This window comes from Mastomys coucha, unplaced genomic scaffold (genome assembly GCF_008632895.1).
Source record: "Mastomys coucha isolate ucsf_1 unplaced genomic scaffold, UCSF_Mcou_1 pScaffold21, whole genome shotgun sequence".
Lineage (NCBI taxonomy): Eukaryota > Metazoa > Chordata > Mammalia > Rodentia > Muridae > Mastomys > Mastomys coucha.
Window position 1 is genome coordinate 108,423,439 of NW_022196904.1, and position 15,512 is coordinate 108,438,950.

A 15,512-nucleotide genomic window follows, 5' to 3' on the forward strand; every position below is an offset into this window, starting at 1 on the left:
GCATGAAGGCTCACAATGACTCTCTACCAATGGAAGGTGAATGGGTGTGTTCTCCCTTACTGTTGAGAGTTGAGAAAAGGCCTAGGATTGCCAACCTTTAGGACTGGCAAGTAAAAGCCCAATGAATAGGACTCCCAAGGAAGCATTTGACACCTGCCATTGCTTCTACATCTTTTCTTTAAGTTCTGAGATCTATAAGGCAGAGGCTGGCTCTGTCTCATCTGTCAATGTTTCTTAGCACCCAGTATAGGCCTAGAACATGTGGAGTCCTCAAAATGCATTTCTGAAAAACCAAATGAGGGCATCAGGGTTGCCCCCATTGCAAAGAATCATCCAGCTCCTGTTGTCTGTTAAAGTCTCCATTCCCGATGTCTCTGGCAGCTTTTGGAATTGCTTGCTGCCTATGTTCACTGCTATATCCCCAACATATCTTAGTAACTAGCACAGTAGTGACTTGACAATGTTTACTGAATGGAAGGATGGATGTATACATGAATGGATGGACAGGTGAAGTTCAGATACATTGTGTGTCTCATCTAAGATCACATAGCAGAACATTCATTGAGCCTAGTTTCTTGGAGCAACTGTGAAGTCCATAAAGATAAAGGATCTGTTGTATTCCCACCATGTAATGTCCAGCACAATAAACAGTGCTCACAGCAACTCTGTGCTCTGTAATTATTTGAATTAATGACTCCAAAAGCTGATGCTTTAAACGTATTATTTTGCCATGTTCCTTAAGGAGACAGGAGCTTCATGTACAGTCATATCCCAAGTCCCACTTGAAAGAAGAGCAGCACTGAAAGATACCAACTTGTTTTTGATGGCAAGGATTAAAAGAAGAGAGTAAGTGAAAGCTGGAGGTGGTGTGAGCTCCCTCTCTCCTGGTTGGTAACCAGCCTGCATCCCCACTCCTGGCCAGCAGGAAGGGAGCTGGGAGCCACACCAGGTTTTCCGCTTTCCATCATTGAACCATCAGGGTCAAAGTAGCTGAGAGAAACAGCAGCAGCCAGATGCTCAGGAGCCCTAAAAGGTAAACAAATACAGGGACATGGCAGATGCTGGTGAGCTTTTGTGCAGAATAGCATATGACACTTTCCTACAGAATAGTCAAGAAGGAAGACTACCGTCTCTGACTAGGCATTTAGGAGAAGGTATCTGCTTTGGGTGGGAGAGTAGATAAGGGCTCCATTCCATGTGAACTGTTTTGAAATGGCAGTAGTGTCTCCTGAATACTTGGTGTGGACTCTCTTCTAGTACCTAACATTCTCAACCATCCCAGAGACCCTGGAAACTAGTCACACAGGAGAAGCTTAAGTCATAGTTGCAAGACAACTATCCAGCTCTGAGCTCAGTGGTACAGAACTTATAATAAACACCAGGTCGGTGTAACAGCTCTCTTAGATCCAGGTTCCACAAGCCAAGAAAGGCGTTAGTTATGTGGATTCAATTTTATCTGAAGTGTCAAATAAGGCAGCAGGCATAAGACAAAGGCCACAAAAATATCACCAGTTTCTGGCTTTTGTGGTCTGAGGCCTGAAGAAAAGAAAGTTCATATTTGTCTGGCTCAGTTGGCAAATAGTGGCTCTCAGCAAATATTTGTAACCTGTAGAATAGCCCCTGAAGGTGTTAGACATGACCCTCAGCTTCAGGAAGTGCCAAGAAAAGGGCAGGGCAGATGTACATGTCCTTGGGAAACAGGCTTGTAATGAATATATGTGGATACTTGAGCAGCAAACATACATGTATGCCTGCATGCATGCAACTGCAGCTGTGTGTACATCTGTGTGTGATACCATAGAGATATGAGCATGTGTGCAAATATACCTGGATACTGCATTCTCTAGACTGTTGGGTCATGCATTTGTTCCTGCACATTACTGTGAGACAACACCAGTGTGTACATGCATACAGACCAATGTCTAGAAATTTCCAAGATAAATCACTTATTGGCAGCTCAGGCTTCAAAGGCTATGCCCTCCAGTCCACTCAGACCCCAAGATAGAAACCACAGAGGGATATCATGGGGCAGGTAACTGTACAGAAAGAACCTAAGCTTACTCAAGTTGCTGGAAGCAGCCTTGGACACTGCGGCCTGGACACCTTTGGGAGAAACAGAAAGACCCATGAGAAGTGAGGCATGTGACTTTTGAGGAAGCTGAGGTAAGCTTCCCTCCCCACCTGCATAGTCAAGGTCATCTTTCTGAAACCAAATCTGATCACACCTCTCCCCTGAACTGGATCACTCCAGAGCCCCACTCCCATTGACCTCAGAAGAATGGCTTAAAACCTATCATGATCTACAAAGTCCCACAGGGCTAGCCCCACCTACACTAGTTTATCCAATACCACTGGCCTAGCTTCCCTCAGTTCTCCTAACAGGTTAGTTTCTCTTTTGTCTTTTCCCATCAGCAAGACTGGTCTGGTTCCTTTGTCAGAACAGCTCCAAACTCTGTGTACATGTTCTTTCTGCACTAAGTTTCTAAGGCAACTGCAGTTCTACACATCTAAATGATGTCATTTCCCCTATTAATCAATAAGATCCAAAGCAACAGATCTGTTCTGCTTATCACAAGATATTAAACCACAGTAACCACCAAAACATGTCTCTGCAATGGATGAATGAATGAATGAATGAATGAATGAATCCTCTACAATTGGTAAAAGAGCAAGGCAGCACATAGCCCATCTTATGCCCAGAGAATCTACTGATGCTCATTCTTCAGTTCCCAGTAAGACCCAAGAAGCCAGGCTATGCCACCTTGCCTCTTCCCCATTCAGAGGCATGATGAAAGAGTAGATCTCTCACCTTGTCTTGTGATGGGACCCAAGTTCAGGACACGGGTCTGATCTATGAAGTTCCCACTTCTAAATCTAGTTCCAGAGCAGGTCTGTGGGGGAATAATGACATAGAAAATCACTCATATGTGGGAAGGAAGGTAGAATGTGAGCATGGCATGAAATGTGGGCAGCCAGTCAAAAGAGCATACTTCTGCCTCATACAGGAGATAGGAGCTCACATCCGAGCCTGACCGTTTATTGCAGGCAAGAAGCTCTTTTGAGTTTTTCCGATTGAGAAAGTGAGCAAGTATTGGTGAATTTCTGTGAAGCTTGAATACATTAAAACACCTGAGTTGCACATAATGCTGAAGGCTTAGCTCCTCTTATTGACAAAAGTGCTTGCAGCTTGCAAATAAGGTCAATTTATCAGCCAAGCACCCTGAGATAGTCACTGCTTCCTAAACGTCAGGTAGACCAGGTGTCCTGACTGGCCCTGCCTACTCTGTTTTGAAGCTCTGTACCCTTATGCTAAGATAGGAAAACCATCTCAAATTCATGTCTTCTTTTATGCCTGTGGCCAAATGTCTTGACGATAGAGATGGGCATCCCAGCAGGCTGTTATGGTGGGTTTATGACTCACAGGTTTACACTGTTCACTCATAGAGTCACATAGGTACACCTCGCAGTGAAGGTAGACAAGGTCGGAGTTTCCTGCAAACCGGAACATCTGAACAGAAAATCTGGCTTGAGAGGACTCGCCATTCTCTGTCACCTGAATGGTTGTATCTTCTGTATGTGGACATCTGAATGGGAAACATGAAGATATGATAGAGTTGATTAAGCCAAGACTCTAGAGCTCTACTTCCAGGGTTTTAATACTACATCATAACCTGTTAGCTGTGTGTATCCCATTAACCTCTCTGTGCCTCGGTTGCTCCACAGGCATACAGGAGTAATCATAGTCCATATCAAGCAATAATTGTGAGAATTAACTTAGTTATTTTTGCAAAGTGCTTAGGACAGAGTGTGGCCTACAGTACCTTTGGGGCTAAAAAAATTGATAAAAGTCTTCAACTACAGAGTTGGAACAATCCAGAAGTCAGAAATTTCTCATTGCCAAGGAAATATATTCAAGAATCATCATCTATTTAATGCTATTGAGTACATGCCTCTTCAGCAGAAATCAGGGAGTCCTGCCAGCTCCTGAGCCAACACAAGTATATGCACCCAACTGCAGTGCATGTAATGGTACCTAGAAGTTCACAAGTATACTGGCCATTCTAGGCAGATGAAGTGGATACCCCTGTTCCATTTCATATTTGTTCAAAGATAATTTAGAAGAAAGCTAGAATGTCAAATTAAAGAACCAAGAAAGGATTATTCAGAGTGGCATTCACTCTGTATTAGATAACCACTGTAGATCAGATCCAATCCTAGCATCCCAAACTCTACTTGACAAAAAAAGGAGGAGAGGGAAGAGGAAGAGGAAGAAAATGAAGAAGGGAGAGGGAGGAGGAAAGAGGGGGAGGATAAGAAGGAGAAAGGAGAGGAGGGGGGAGGAGGAGGAGGAGGAGGAGGAGGAGGAGAAGAAGAAGAAGAAGAAGAAGGAGAAGGAGAAGGAGAAGGAGAAGGAGAAGGAGAAGGAGAAGGAGAAGGAGAAGGAGAAGGAGAAGAAGAAGAAGAAGAAGAAGAAGAAGAAGAAGAAGAAGAAGAAGAAGAAGAAGAAGAAGAAGAAGAAGAAGAAGAAGAAGAAGAGGCCAATGGTAACTTGAAATTAAGCAGTAGCCCATTCCAAAAGGAAAATCCATATTCAACACTGCCCATGACAGCCCCAAATTCTCAACCCAAAGCAGATATCCTAGTGTCCTCTCTGGTCACCTTCAGTGTTCTCAATTTGCCTCCTGTCTTGTGATGGCACTTCTCCATGACTCATAATGCTCAGATGAGCTTCCTCATACACCCATACAGACACAAATACACATTACATTTCTTCTTGCTTTTTTCAGAACATACTTGCCACAATTTTATACTCATGAAAAATAACTTTTGAGATTCCTGAAGAGCATGTGTTATTTATCCCCATGTGGCATATGAGAAAACAAACATCAGAGTACATGAACTGACTTGCACCTCAGAGCAAGAAAATGGAAAAGCCAAGGATGGAACTCACATCCTGCAAATGCTCTGTCAAAATCATGTCAACATTGCACAACTCCATGTTGCCTGTGTGTCCCAACATCTGTATTGTTGTTTGCTTCATCTTTATTCTTTCTTCTGACAAACTCCTGCATACATTTTGATCATGACCACACATGGCAATCACTTTGTATCACTTGTCATATGAACAGAAGAGATCTTACAAGTGAGAACAAAGTTGTTAAACATGAGAGCTATCAGATGTTAGTTGAACACTATTACTATCAAGAAATTCTAGAACAGACTTTTATTTTATTACAGAGGAATATTCTAAACAGAGGATAGAAATTGGGTAAGCACTCAATTGAACATTTATCTTCTAGTCAATCAGGCCAACTCTAAGGACCACCCTCAGGAAAGAATAAGTCAAGACCTCTCAGAAGTGTCATCCTTCTCTGCACCATAGGCAGAGAAGCCTCTCCCTCCCCCAACTCATTCATCCAAGAGGCCTTTTTCCCCAACACTGTACATATCACGTTCACTCAACTGTCCATTTTGCCTTCAGAATTTAAGCTGTGTGAGTGTAAAGGGTTTCAACTCTTCTCCTCACCGGGGTAACCACAACACCTGGCAATCAGCAAACTTTTAAAATATCTGTTTCATTAAGGCTACTTATGAAAGGGACAGCACCCCTGCACCCCCAGGGTTTCAGCTGCATCTTAGCTGACCATACCCATTCCCTACTCTTTCCAGTCAGGCCCTCTGCCTACTGCTCTGAACCTGCCTTTCCATCAGGTTTCTTATATTTTCTGAGTCATAGATGCCCACTTGGCACTCCAATGAATGTATGGAACTCTCTCCAAATATAATGTTTTACTGCATAAAACAAGATATTTCAAGAATACAAAGAAAAACAGTTAAATAGAAGTGCACCTCTTAAAATGTTTCAAAAAACATTTGATATGTGCCTTTTGATAATTCCGTACATAATAAAATCCAGGGAGAATCCTAATGAGTTAGCACCTAAAAACCAGTAGATAGCAAAGGTAGATCCCTGCATTCTCAAGCACTTCTTCGGCTTTTTGCCTGTATTTGGGGGTGGTTCAGAATGCTAAATTTAAGCTACAGGGTTGTGAAGATGTATTTCCACACATTAATTGTAAAGACATCTTTCCAGAGCCCATCCATGAGCCCCCAAATAAGACCAACTGCTTTACCTGTCCTCGATAATGAAGTATTTCACTGGGTCCGTGGAGTTGCTACTAGGTGTGGCATAGCAGTTGGTCATTAGCAGCACAAACCGGGACAAGTCACCCCCATCCAGCATGGTGCCCACATACAGAAAAGCCTCAGTGGACAGCATCACAGAAGGACCTTGGTAGGGCTGTGTGTAGGTAGGGCTCTGGAACAGTGCCATCCGCACAGTGAACTTGCCTGTCCCACCCAAGCTGATGTTCAGGGCACTGTAGAGGAAGAAGAGCTGGTAAGAGGACCAAGTTGAGAACATTTACAGATGGCTACCTTTTCTGGTCAGCAATCTTGGTCAGTTCCTTGCAGTTATCAGGCATTTTTATTCAGTGGCAGCACGGAATCCCTCACCACAGCTAAGCAAACAGCAGTGAGCGCACAGGGGTATGGGGTGTTGGGAAGAAACATGCTCCAACTGAGCAGATCTGAAGCAGTACTGAGGGTTCTACGTCTCTAGCAAGCCCCAATGATGCTGACATCACAGATTATAGACCATGTCTTGAGTATCATGACCAGTGGACTGCTGGTGTCCCCTTGCTACCATTCTTCAAAACAGGACAAATTCTTGAGGGGTCTTCCTGGACTTCTTGAGTCTCAACCTTCGACAGGCAGAAAGAGATGAGCTGCTGGGAGTCCTACAGACTTGAGTTCTGAGGATCCATCATGGCATTACTTTCAGTGCCTACAGGAGACGGGGTCTTATAAATGGGTGGCTTTTAGTCTAAATACACAAGCTGATGGGAATTTCACTGCATGGTCTCTCAACGGAGACAGAGGGGGTTGTGTCACACAGAATAAGGTGTATGAGAAATGCTCAGCAATACAGAGGTCCACTTCACAATGGAGAACAGGCTGAGACTCCCTTGAGCGCCCAAACAAGTTTGGTCACATACCCGTCACTCTGGCACCTTAAAGGCAAGTCTAGGACATGGCTACATTATCCCAAGGCACTGTCTAGCCAAGTAGCACTCTATTCAATAGCCCAAAGAAAGCATGTCAGGCACATATCAGCCCTAAACTCTTCCCTGAGTCTGCCCCTTCTAGAGCAGCAGTTTTCAACCTGTGGATCATGACCCCTTTGGCAAACTCTATCCCCCAAAACATTTATATTATGATTGATAACATAGCAAAATTACAGTTATGAAGTAGCAACACAAATAATTTTATGGTTGGGGTCACCACAACATGAGGAACTGTATTAAAGGGCTGCAGCATTAAGGAGGTTGAGAGCCACTGTCTTAGGGTTACTGCACTACTCTGATGAGAGGTTTCCCATAAAGCATTTCACAAATGCTCAACAAATACTAGTGATTGTAACTGTTCTTTTTCCCAACATGAACATCAGGGGCTTGTGACTCACCATACACAAAGACTTTGAATTTTATTTAGCAATGGAATTCTATTTTTTTCATCAAAATGGATGGACTTTTTCTGGTTCACCTCTCCAGCTACTTTTTGCACCCAAACAAGGCAGCTCTGAAGAGCATGATCTGTAAATGCTTCTTTAATCAGACATTTTCAATTCAGAGAAGGATGAAAACTGAGATCTAAATATGAGATACGAGTGTCCGGAGTGCCTTGTATAGAAGCAAGGCCACCCAATCCTTCTGAAAAGACAGAGACTAGTATTTTATTCACCTTTGCAGAATGTCATTGTCCTAAGAAAGGCAGTGAAAATATTGTTAAAGCCCCTTGGCAAGGGGAGCAACAGTTATATGGTGGATCCAGGTTCCCCAAGTCTATCCAGTTAATATATGGCAAAGCCTGGCTTGGGATCTGGGTTCTGGGGTTCCTCACTGGGTGTCTCCATTAAGTAATCCTGCCTCCCAGCCTCCAAAGCCAGTTCCTACTTGGCAAGGCAGCTGAAGATCTCATGGCTGAGGGTCTGAAGGGGTGAAGGGTGAGGGACTGAGGGGTTAAGGGGCTGAGGAACTGCAGAGGTGAGGGAGTGAGGGGCTGAAGGGATAAGGGACTGAGGAGGTCAGGGGATCAGGGATTGTGGAGTGGAGCCCCCAGGAGCACTGGAGGTTCTTGATGGCCTCACCTGACCATGGGCTGTAGGGAGGTCTTCAGGCTGACTTTCATGTCTAGAGGGTAAGAGCATTCAAAGTTGATTCTGATGTTGATGTCTCGGATGATGATCTCTTTTGCCAGGTAGAGGGTGTTGCTGTAGGTGGCATGAGTTTCATTTCTCTGTGTTGGGGGAAGAAGAGTAAGAGACATGAGACCCTGAGCGGGTTTTACAGGCAACAAGATTGTCTGTGGATAGCGGAAGGCTGCACTCTCTGTCCCTGTGTCGCAACAGAAGTGATGTCAGGAGAAGACACTGTGCTCTAGACCCTGAGCTACACTCTCCTCCTGCATCACCCCGCCAATGCTTCCTATGGCCTAAAGTAGCTGGACGGTAGAGTCCCTGCTTCATGGATGAAGGGATAGGGGCTCATGGCTCCCTAAGATCTGAGTATGTCCCTGAAGAGTGTGGATCTTCAAAGCCTGGGCTAGTTTCAAAACTGCAGGTGCCTGACTAATACAGAAGTAGAGGCTCACAGCTATCCATTGGACTGAGTACAGGGTCCTCAGTAGAGGGGCTAGAGAAAGGACCCAAGGAGTTAAAGGGGTTTGCAGCCCTGTAGGAGGAACAACAATATGAACTAACCAGTACCTCCAGAGCTCCCAGAGACTAAACCACCAACCAAAGAGTACACAAGGAGGGACTCATGGGTCCAGCAGCATATGTATAGCAGAGGATGGCCTAGTCGGTCATCAATAGGAGGAGAGGCCCTTGGTCCTGTGAAGGTGCTATGCCCCAATGTAGGGGAATGCCAGGGCCAGGATGCAGGAGAGAGTGGGTTGGTGGGTGGGAGGGGGGAGGGGGGAGGGGGGAAGAGAACAGGGTTTTTGTTTGTTTGTTTGTTTGTTGTTGTTGTTTTTGGAGAGGAAACCGGGAGAGGAGATATCATTTTAAATGCAAATAAAGAAAAAGAGCATCTATGGCAAATATAAAAAACAAAACTGCAGGTTTTCTCTTCAAAACTAAAAAATCATATGCAAGCTATCACTAATATCTTTTTACACTGTCCCTAACAAATGACAATTTCTTTCTTTCCACCTGTTCTTTTGCTCCTTCCCACTTTCTTTCCAGGGATGAAGGAGACAAGAGAAAGCCAGGCACCAGCCCCATGAACATTTATGGGCTGATCTCTGCAGATGGTTCTGGGGGGGTGAGACTCTTCTCAGGATCCCTGGACACAAACCGGCTTGCCTCTGGTTCCAGTGTTGACCTTAGTGACTGGAAGTCATCACTGCCAGCCTAGCCCTACCTTTCCCATCTGTAAAATGGGCAGCCATCTATATAGATCAAGCTTAGATGTGACACGTGGATTAATTTAATCCTCTCAATACCCTTCAGAGAAGTAACAATCCCTCCATGATGAAGTTATTCAGTTAGGTCAAACAACTCACCCCAAAGCTCATACAAGTGGTGGACTTGGGGCTTAATTAGACACCAAGCACATCATCCCTGCTGTCTCTACTGGGAGAGACTTACCCTCAATACTGTCCCACAGGGACCATCCCTGGCAGGGGTCACTATGGACATCCAGTCTCGTTCACCACTCTCACTGAAGCCTGAGCATTGTCTGTCACGCAGGTACATGAAGACCTTCATGAAGCCCAAACTCTGTAGCTGGCACTTGCTGAGGGACATCTTGATGTCATTGGCCCCACACTCCAGCCTGTGCTCCAGGAGGGAGACATCTGAAAATGGTCAGGAACAGCAGGATTAGGAGCCTGTCCCCAGGGGCACAGCATGTTCACTGGGCTGGCCACCAGATGGTGGCAGTTAAGATGCCTTGGGCTAATCACAGTCCTGTCTCAGACAAAACTGAATTATGAGCATCAATGGGTGGGTCCAACTGCCAACCATTCGGCTCCAAGTTCCTTTAAAAGTTGATGGTATACAAAAATTTAGGTTAGTCTGAAGGTCTTTCACTCATCCATTGTTAAACATCAAACCCTGATGACAGGAGAATATAGAAAGAAGAAAAAGTTTATTGCCATTTTGGAGGGTGAGGAGTATCCTTGCTACATGCAGGTGCCAGTCCCACACTGACAGTGACTCTGATGCCGTATACTGGTTAGTTTCCCTCTTGGACAAAGAACAGGCTCAGGGCTTGGAGTAGGCAATGATGAAAGACTAGATTTTTTTTCTTATTACTCAAATAAGGGGTTGATGTATGTATGGCTCAGTGGGTAGAGGTGTTTGCTGCCAAGCCTTACTTCATAAGTTCGGCCCCTAGGACCTATACGGTGGAAAAACAGAACCAGCTTCCACAAGTTGTACTCTGATCTCCACCCATGTGCCATAGTACTTTAGGCCCTCCTCACGTATACATCTCTCTCTCTCTCTCTCTCTCTCTCTCTCTCTCTCTCTCTCTCTCTCTCTCACACACACACACACACACACACACACACACTTACACACATACACACACACACGATGCACATAAATAAGTTTGAAACCTTTGAATTTTTTTTAAAAAAAATTCATTTTTAAGTCTTGTTAAAGTATTTTACTAAAGCACTAAAGAAGTTTACTAACTTCCTTTCCATTGTGTTCCTTTTTACAGCTAAACTTGTGAGGTGTTATTTGGAAATTCAGTATGACCACCCACACCCTGAACTAACCTCAAGAAAGCAAGCACCACCAATTTGGAGAGGACTGTGTTCATCGTAAAATTCATCATACAGAGAGTACTTGGATACCAGCAGAATCAGACCATCAAGCATCACACATGACCCAAGTCTGTAACAGACTTAGCTATCTTCAATGACCCCATGAGGAAACAGGGTGAGAGAGGACCAGTGCCTTGTCCTGCATCCCACACTCCTGCAATCAGTTTCTGATGTGGAGGTGGCTCGGCAGCTTCTGGTTATCTAGTGGGCCTGCCATGGGGTCCTCAGAAAGAAGATACTGAATAGGAAGAAGTCCTCTGAGTCCCTACCCTCTAATGGCTTTGGAGCCAACTGTGGAGGAACCCCAAACTGCCCAAGCTATTAGTGACCTTTCCAGCTCACTGATTGGGTATGTGTCCTCTGGGTCACAGAGCCACACCAGCAAGAGCCTTACAGATAAGTGCTAGTCATTTTCTCAATAAATCTCCTGGGTCTCACCTGTGATGTTGAAGTCCTGTTTACACTGGCAGCGCCATCTGCCGTTATCCGATACGCAGTCTTCATCTACCCTGCATTCTTCACAAGTCCCCTCCACGGAGCTAGGATCTGCAATGTTACCAATACATAGAGTCAACAGCTTGTGCCTCAAGATGGACCCCTACAGACTAAGGATGGAGGGCATTGCCAGACTCACCGGTGCAGTAAGCCAGATTGCACTCAGGGGGCTCTGTCAAGTTGTAAACATAGAAGCCACCTGGGCAAGCCTTCACCTGGATCTCTGTGGACCACCGACAGCAGTGGTCGCTCCAGTGTGCGCAGGCCGTGCGGTTTACAATGCCTTCTCTGCTCGAGGGATGAGAACCATTGAGCCACATGGGTGCAGCCGTGTTGCATCGCAGGACAGGCACACAGGTCTCAGCCATGCGAACGCCACCCTGGCCTGTGAACCGGTACCAGCCGTGCAGACCCGAATCACAGGAGTAGCCGGCACCAAACTCTGTGCTGCGCCAGTACTCAGTCAGGGTCTCATATGCATTGCAGGGGTCTTGGCACACCAGCTTTCCACGAGGGCCCTGGGGCAAGCAATCCAGCCCTGGCTCACAGGATCCCGGGGAGCACTCACAGTACCAACCATCCCCTGTAAAGCCCTCGGGACACACGCACGAGTAGTTGCCTTCTGTGTTGACACAGGTGGCCAGGGCATGACAGTTACTGAGCCCCTGCTCTGTGCACTCATTCACATCAACGCAGCTCAGCCCAGGAGTCAGACGAAAGCCATCCTGACAGGAGCACTCGTACGAGCCCAGGGTGTTCACGCAGCTGCTGTTGGAGCAGTTGTGAGTCCATGGAGTAGCACATTCATCCACATCCTCACACACCAGCCCATCACCAGTGAAGCCCGTCTGGCAGGAGCACGTTGTGACTACCCCATCCACCATGCAGGTGGCGTTGTTGTGACATTCAGAACACCTTCCTGCGGACAGAAGAGCCCGACCTCAGAATCCCAGCAGTTTGCAGATGCCCGGGGCACAGACTTCCTTGGTTCTCAGGACTTGTTACATTGTTGACACCTTCAGAACCCATGCATCCAAGCTCCCCTGAGTAGAGTCCTCTATTCATCTACTTTTCGTTTTGGAGCTTACCAAATCTTCCCCAATGCACACCTTCCTCCCCACCCCTCCCACCCCTGATACCCATTTTTATTTCCTTTATGTACAGAAAAGAACATTGAGATTCAGAAAGAGCAAGCCCCTTGCCAGTTGTCAAGCAGGGTACAGGCACATGGCCTGACCACAGAACACGTGCTTTAAACCATGACCTCACAAGTATATTCAGTGTAATTCCAGAGGACTCCAGGGTAGAAGGCAAAGCTACTCTCCATGGGATGACTTCACACTTACAGAAGAGGTGGGTCAAATCTCTTATATAACTGGGCATGCTTGTGACTTTACTGTGAAGTACAGAAATGATTCGGAGATGTTCTAGCCATTTGTCCCACCATGAACATCACCCACATGTTGTTATTAATTCAGAGTCTCTGGCCCCTTGCTAGACCTACTAAAGCAGAATTTGCATCTTAACAAAACTTCGAAGTGAGTCCTGTGCTCATTACAATCTGAGAAATGGGCTTAGAATAAAGATCACCTCAAGTTTGCTAAAAGAGAGATTAAGATTGCTTCTGCAAAGGGAACATTGATCTACACACACACACACACACACACACACACACACACACACACACACTTACTTGCTTCTGTTGAGTCCCTGGCTCCAGCTACTGTGAACCAGGGGGTTACCACCATTACCAGCAGCATCCAGGTCAAAGGGAGCAGCCTCCCCATCCTTTATGCTCTGCCCTTTACTTCTGGTTCTGGAAAGACCTGCCCAAAGGCAAGGATAGTTTGGGTACTTTGGATTTCCTTTATGTTTCCGATGCCTGAAATCCTGAGAACATAGATGGATGAGCACACACATTATCTAATTCCCTTCCCTATAGACAGAAGAAATGCTTTGGTTGTGTGCCATCAATATGGATCAGAAAACAGCATTTATATAGACCAGAAGGCACTGTTTATATGAATAAGGAAGACTGTGCAGTGCTCTGACTCCAGGTTTGGTGGGGGTCCGAAGCCTCTGGAGACATGCCCCTACGTCCCACGACCCATACCCACCCACCAAACCTCCATCTGCTGCATATTTTGAAGAACTGAGTCTTTCATTTGGAGCAAAAAGTTGCAAGATGGGATGGTGCTTGGGACTAATATCTTACTACAGGCAGCCTCGGAGTTTTACAGGCAGCTCTTGATTACCTGAACTTACAATTTCTTCACACCTACTCATTCATCCAACAAACCTTTATTGAGTGACTATTATGTGCCAAATAAGGTGCTAGATACCAAGGAGAATAATGAATATAGTCTACATCTTCATACAACTCAAGTAAAGAAATGACAAAAGATAAGGAACTTTAGAGATGATTAACTTTATATACATATATAACTATAATGCATACTAGTATTTTCAAATTGATTGTAGTTGCGACAGGTGAAATAATTCCAGATGGCTGCAAGCATTACCCTAGGTTTTTACAGCAGCAAACCAGGATTGCATGATGGTTAGTGTGGGACCCCAGTGTCCAGACGCTAAGCTTCCTCCCCCACCACCCTGAAAGAGAATGGGGTTAGCTTGAGAAGTAGATATGGGGGTGACAGCTCCAGACAGCCTTACCTGAACCCAGGACAGGACTGGTCCATTCACAAGTAAGTGCCTGTGATCAATATATACATGTCTGCCCTTGGCTGGCCCTCTCCCTCCACTTATTCTCTGCTTCTGCCCCTTGAGATTGTTTCTGTGGGGGTAGAATTTTTTCTTTCCTTTTGGCATAGAGTTCACCTTTTCCAAGCCATGAGGTTGTTGTTGTTAGTTTTTCCCCTGGTAGTTAGAGACACAAGATGATTGACATTGGGGTCACACCTGTGCCTGGAAATACAAGGTCTCTGTTTGCACCTTTTGGCAGCAAGACATTCCTCAGTTAGACATTAACTGGCAAAGCAGTGCCAAGGTGCTGGGCTTTTTCTTGGACCTGAGCAAGGACGAGGTGGACCCAAGCCCACAGGGCCAAGGAAAAAGACAGTGTCTGAAGCCAGCGTGAGTTAGGATAAAAGGAACATTTGCTTCGAAGCCTGGAATGCATACCTGTTCTGAAGAACAGCGTCACCAGATCTGTCCTCCCTACGAGAGTCCAGACAGGAAAGAGTCTCTGAGAATGGCATCAGGTTGAAAGACTATCTGGACATTCTCAACTGGACCTCTGTCAGACAAGACTGGAGTCCAGACAGTAGAGGGTCCTTGGGCTGGGGAAGAATCTTATAATTGAAGAGGCTGTTTGCCTGAGTCCACCATGGCTAGTATCCCAGGGAATTTAACTCTTCTCTTTCATGAGACCATTCCCTTTGCCTGTGAGATGAGATGCCCCACCCTGTGCACAGTGATGCTGGTTAATGGGGATGATGCAAATGGAAATACTTGGTGATGTTTGATTCAATCAAATTCTGCAGCAGATGCTTTTCTTTTTTATTAGATATTTTCTTTATTTACATTTCAAATGTTATCCCCTCTGAAACCCCTTATTCTGTCCCCACTCCACCTGCTTCTATGAGGGTGTTCTCCCACCCACCCACTCCCATCTCCCTGCTCTGGCATTTCTCTACACTGGGGCAGAGAGCCTTCACAGGACCAAGGGCCTCTCCTCCCATTGATGCCCCTACAAGGCCATCCTCTGATACATATGCAGCTGGAGCCATGGGTCCCTCTATGTGTACTCTTTGGTTGGTGATTTAGTCCCTGGGAGCTCTAGGGGGTCTAGTTGGTTGATATTGTTGTTATTCCTATGGAATTGCAAACCTTTTCAGCTCCTTCAGTCCTTTCTCTAACTCCTCCATCGGGGACCCTGTGCTCAGTTCAATGGTTGGCTATGAGCATCCTCCTCTGTACTTGTCAGGCTTTGGCAGAGCCTCTCAGGAGACAGCTATATCAGGATCCTATCTATCAGCAAGTACTTGTTGGCATCCACAATAGTGTCTGGGTTTGGTGACTGTATATGAGATGGATCTCCATGTGGGGTAATCTCTGGATGGCCTTTCCCACAGTCTCTACTCCATACTTTGTCTCTG

General features: G+C 45.7%; 1 protein-coding gene across 2 annotated transcripts; it reads right to left on the reverse strand.

Moving 5' to 3' along the window:
* Positions 1-704: 704 nt before the first annotated feature.
* Umod (uromodulin) lies at positions 705-14,175 on the reverse strand. Of its 2 annotated transcripts, none has more exons than XM_031384596.1 (11): positions 14,068-14,175; positions 13,088-13,220; positions 11,534-12,313; positions 11,338-11,445; positions 9,713-9,921; positions 8,210-8,358; positions 6,135-6,380; positions 3,422-3,584; positions 2,810-2,891; positions 2,062-2,103; positions 705-1,026 (listed from the first exon to the last, which is right to left on the reverse strand). In XM_031384596.1, exons 2-11 carry the CDS (start codon positions 13,179-13,181, stop codon positions 965-967), a joined length of 1,935 nt encoding a protein of 644 aa, XP_031240456.1. In that variant the 5' UTR covers positions 13,182-13,220; positions 14,068-14,175; the 3' UTR covers positions 705-964. The 2 variants fall into 2 exon arrangements, with proteins under 2 accessions (XP_031240456.1, XP_031240455.1); XM_031384595.1 differs by having other exon boundaries at positions 13,088-13,276.
* Positions 14,176-15,512: the final 1,337 nt, after the last annotated feature.

What these genes read in the sequence shown, in the direction of transcription:
- Umod (XM_031384596.1), bottom strand. Translation starts at nt 13,181, where the DNA reads ATGGGGAGGCTGCTCCCTTTGACCTGGATGCTGCTGGTAATGGTGGTA. An exon ending in TACTTCATTATCGAGGACAG is followed by an intron (nt 3,585 to 6,134) that starts GTAAAGCAGTTG and finishes TTTCCCATTCAG; the next exon opens with ATGTCCACATACAGAAGATA. An exon ending in GGGTCCCATCACAAGACAAG is followed by an intron (nt 2,104 to 2,809) that starts GTGAGAGATCTA and finishes TTTCTCCCAAAG; the next exon opens with GTGTCCAGGCCGCAGTGTCC.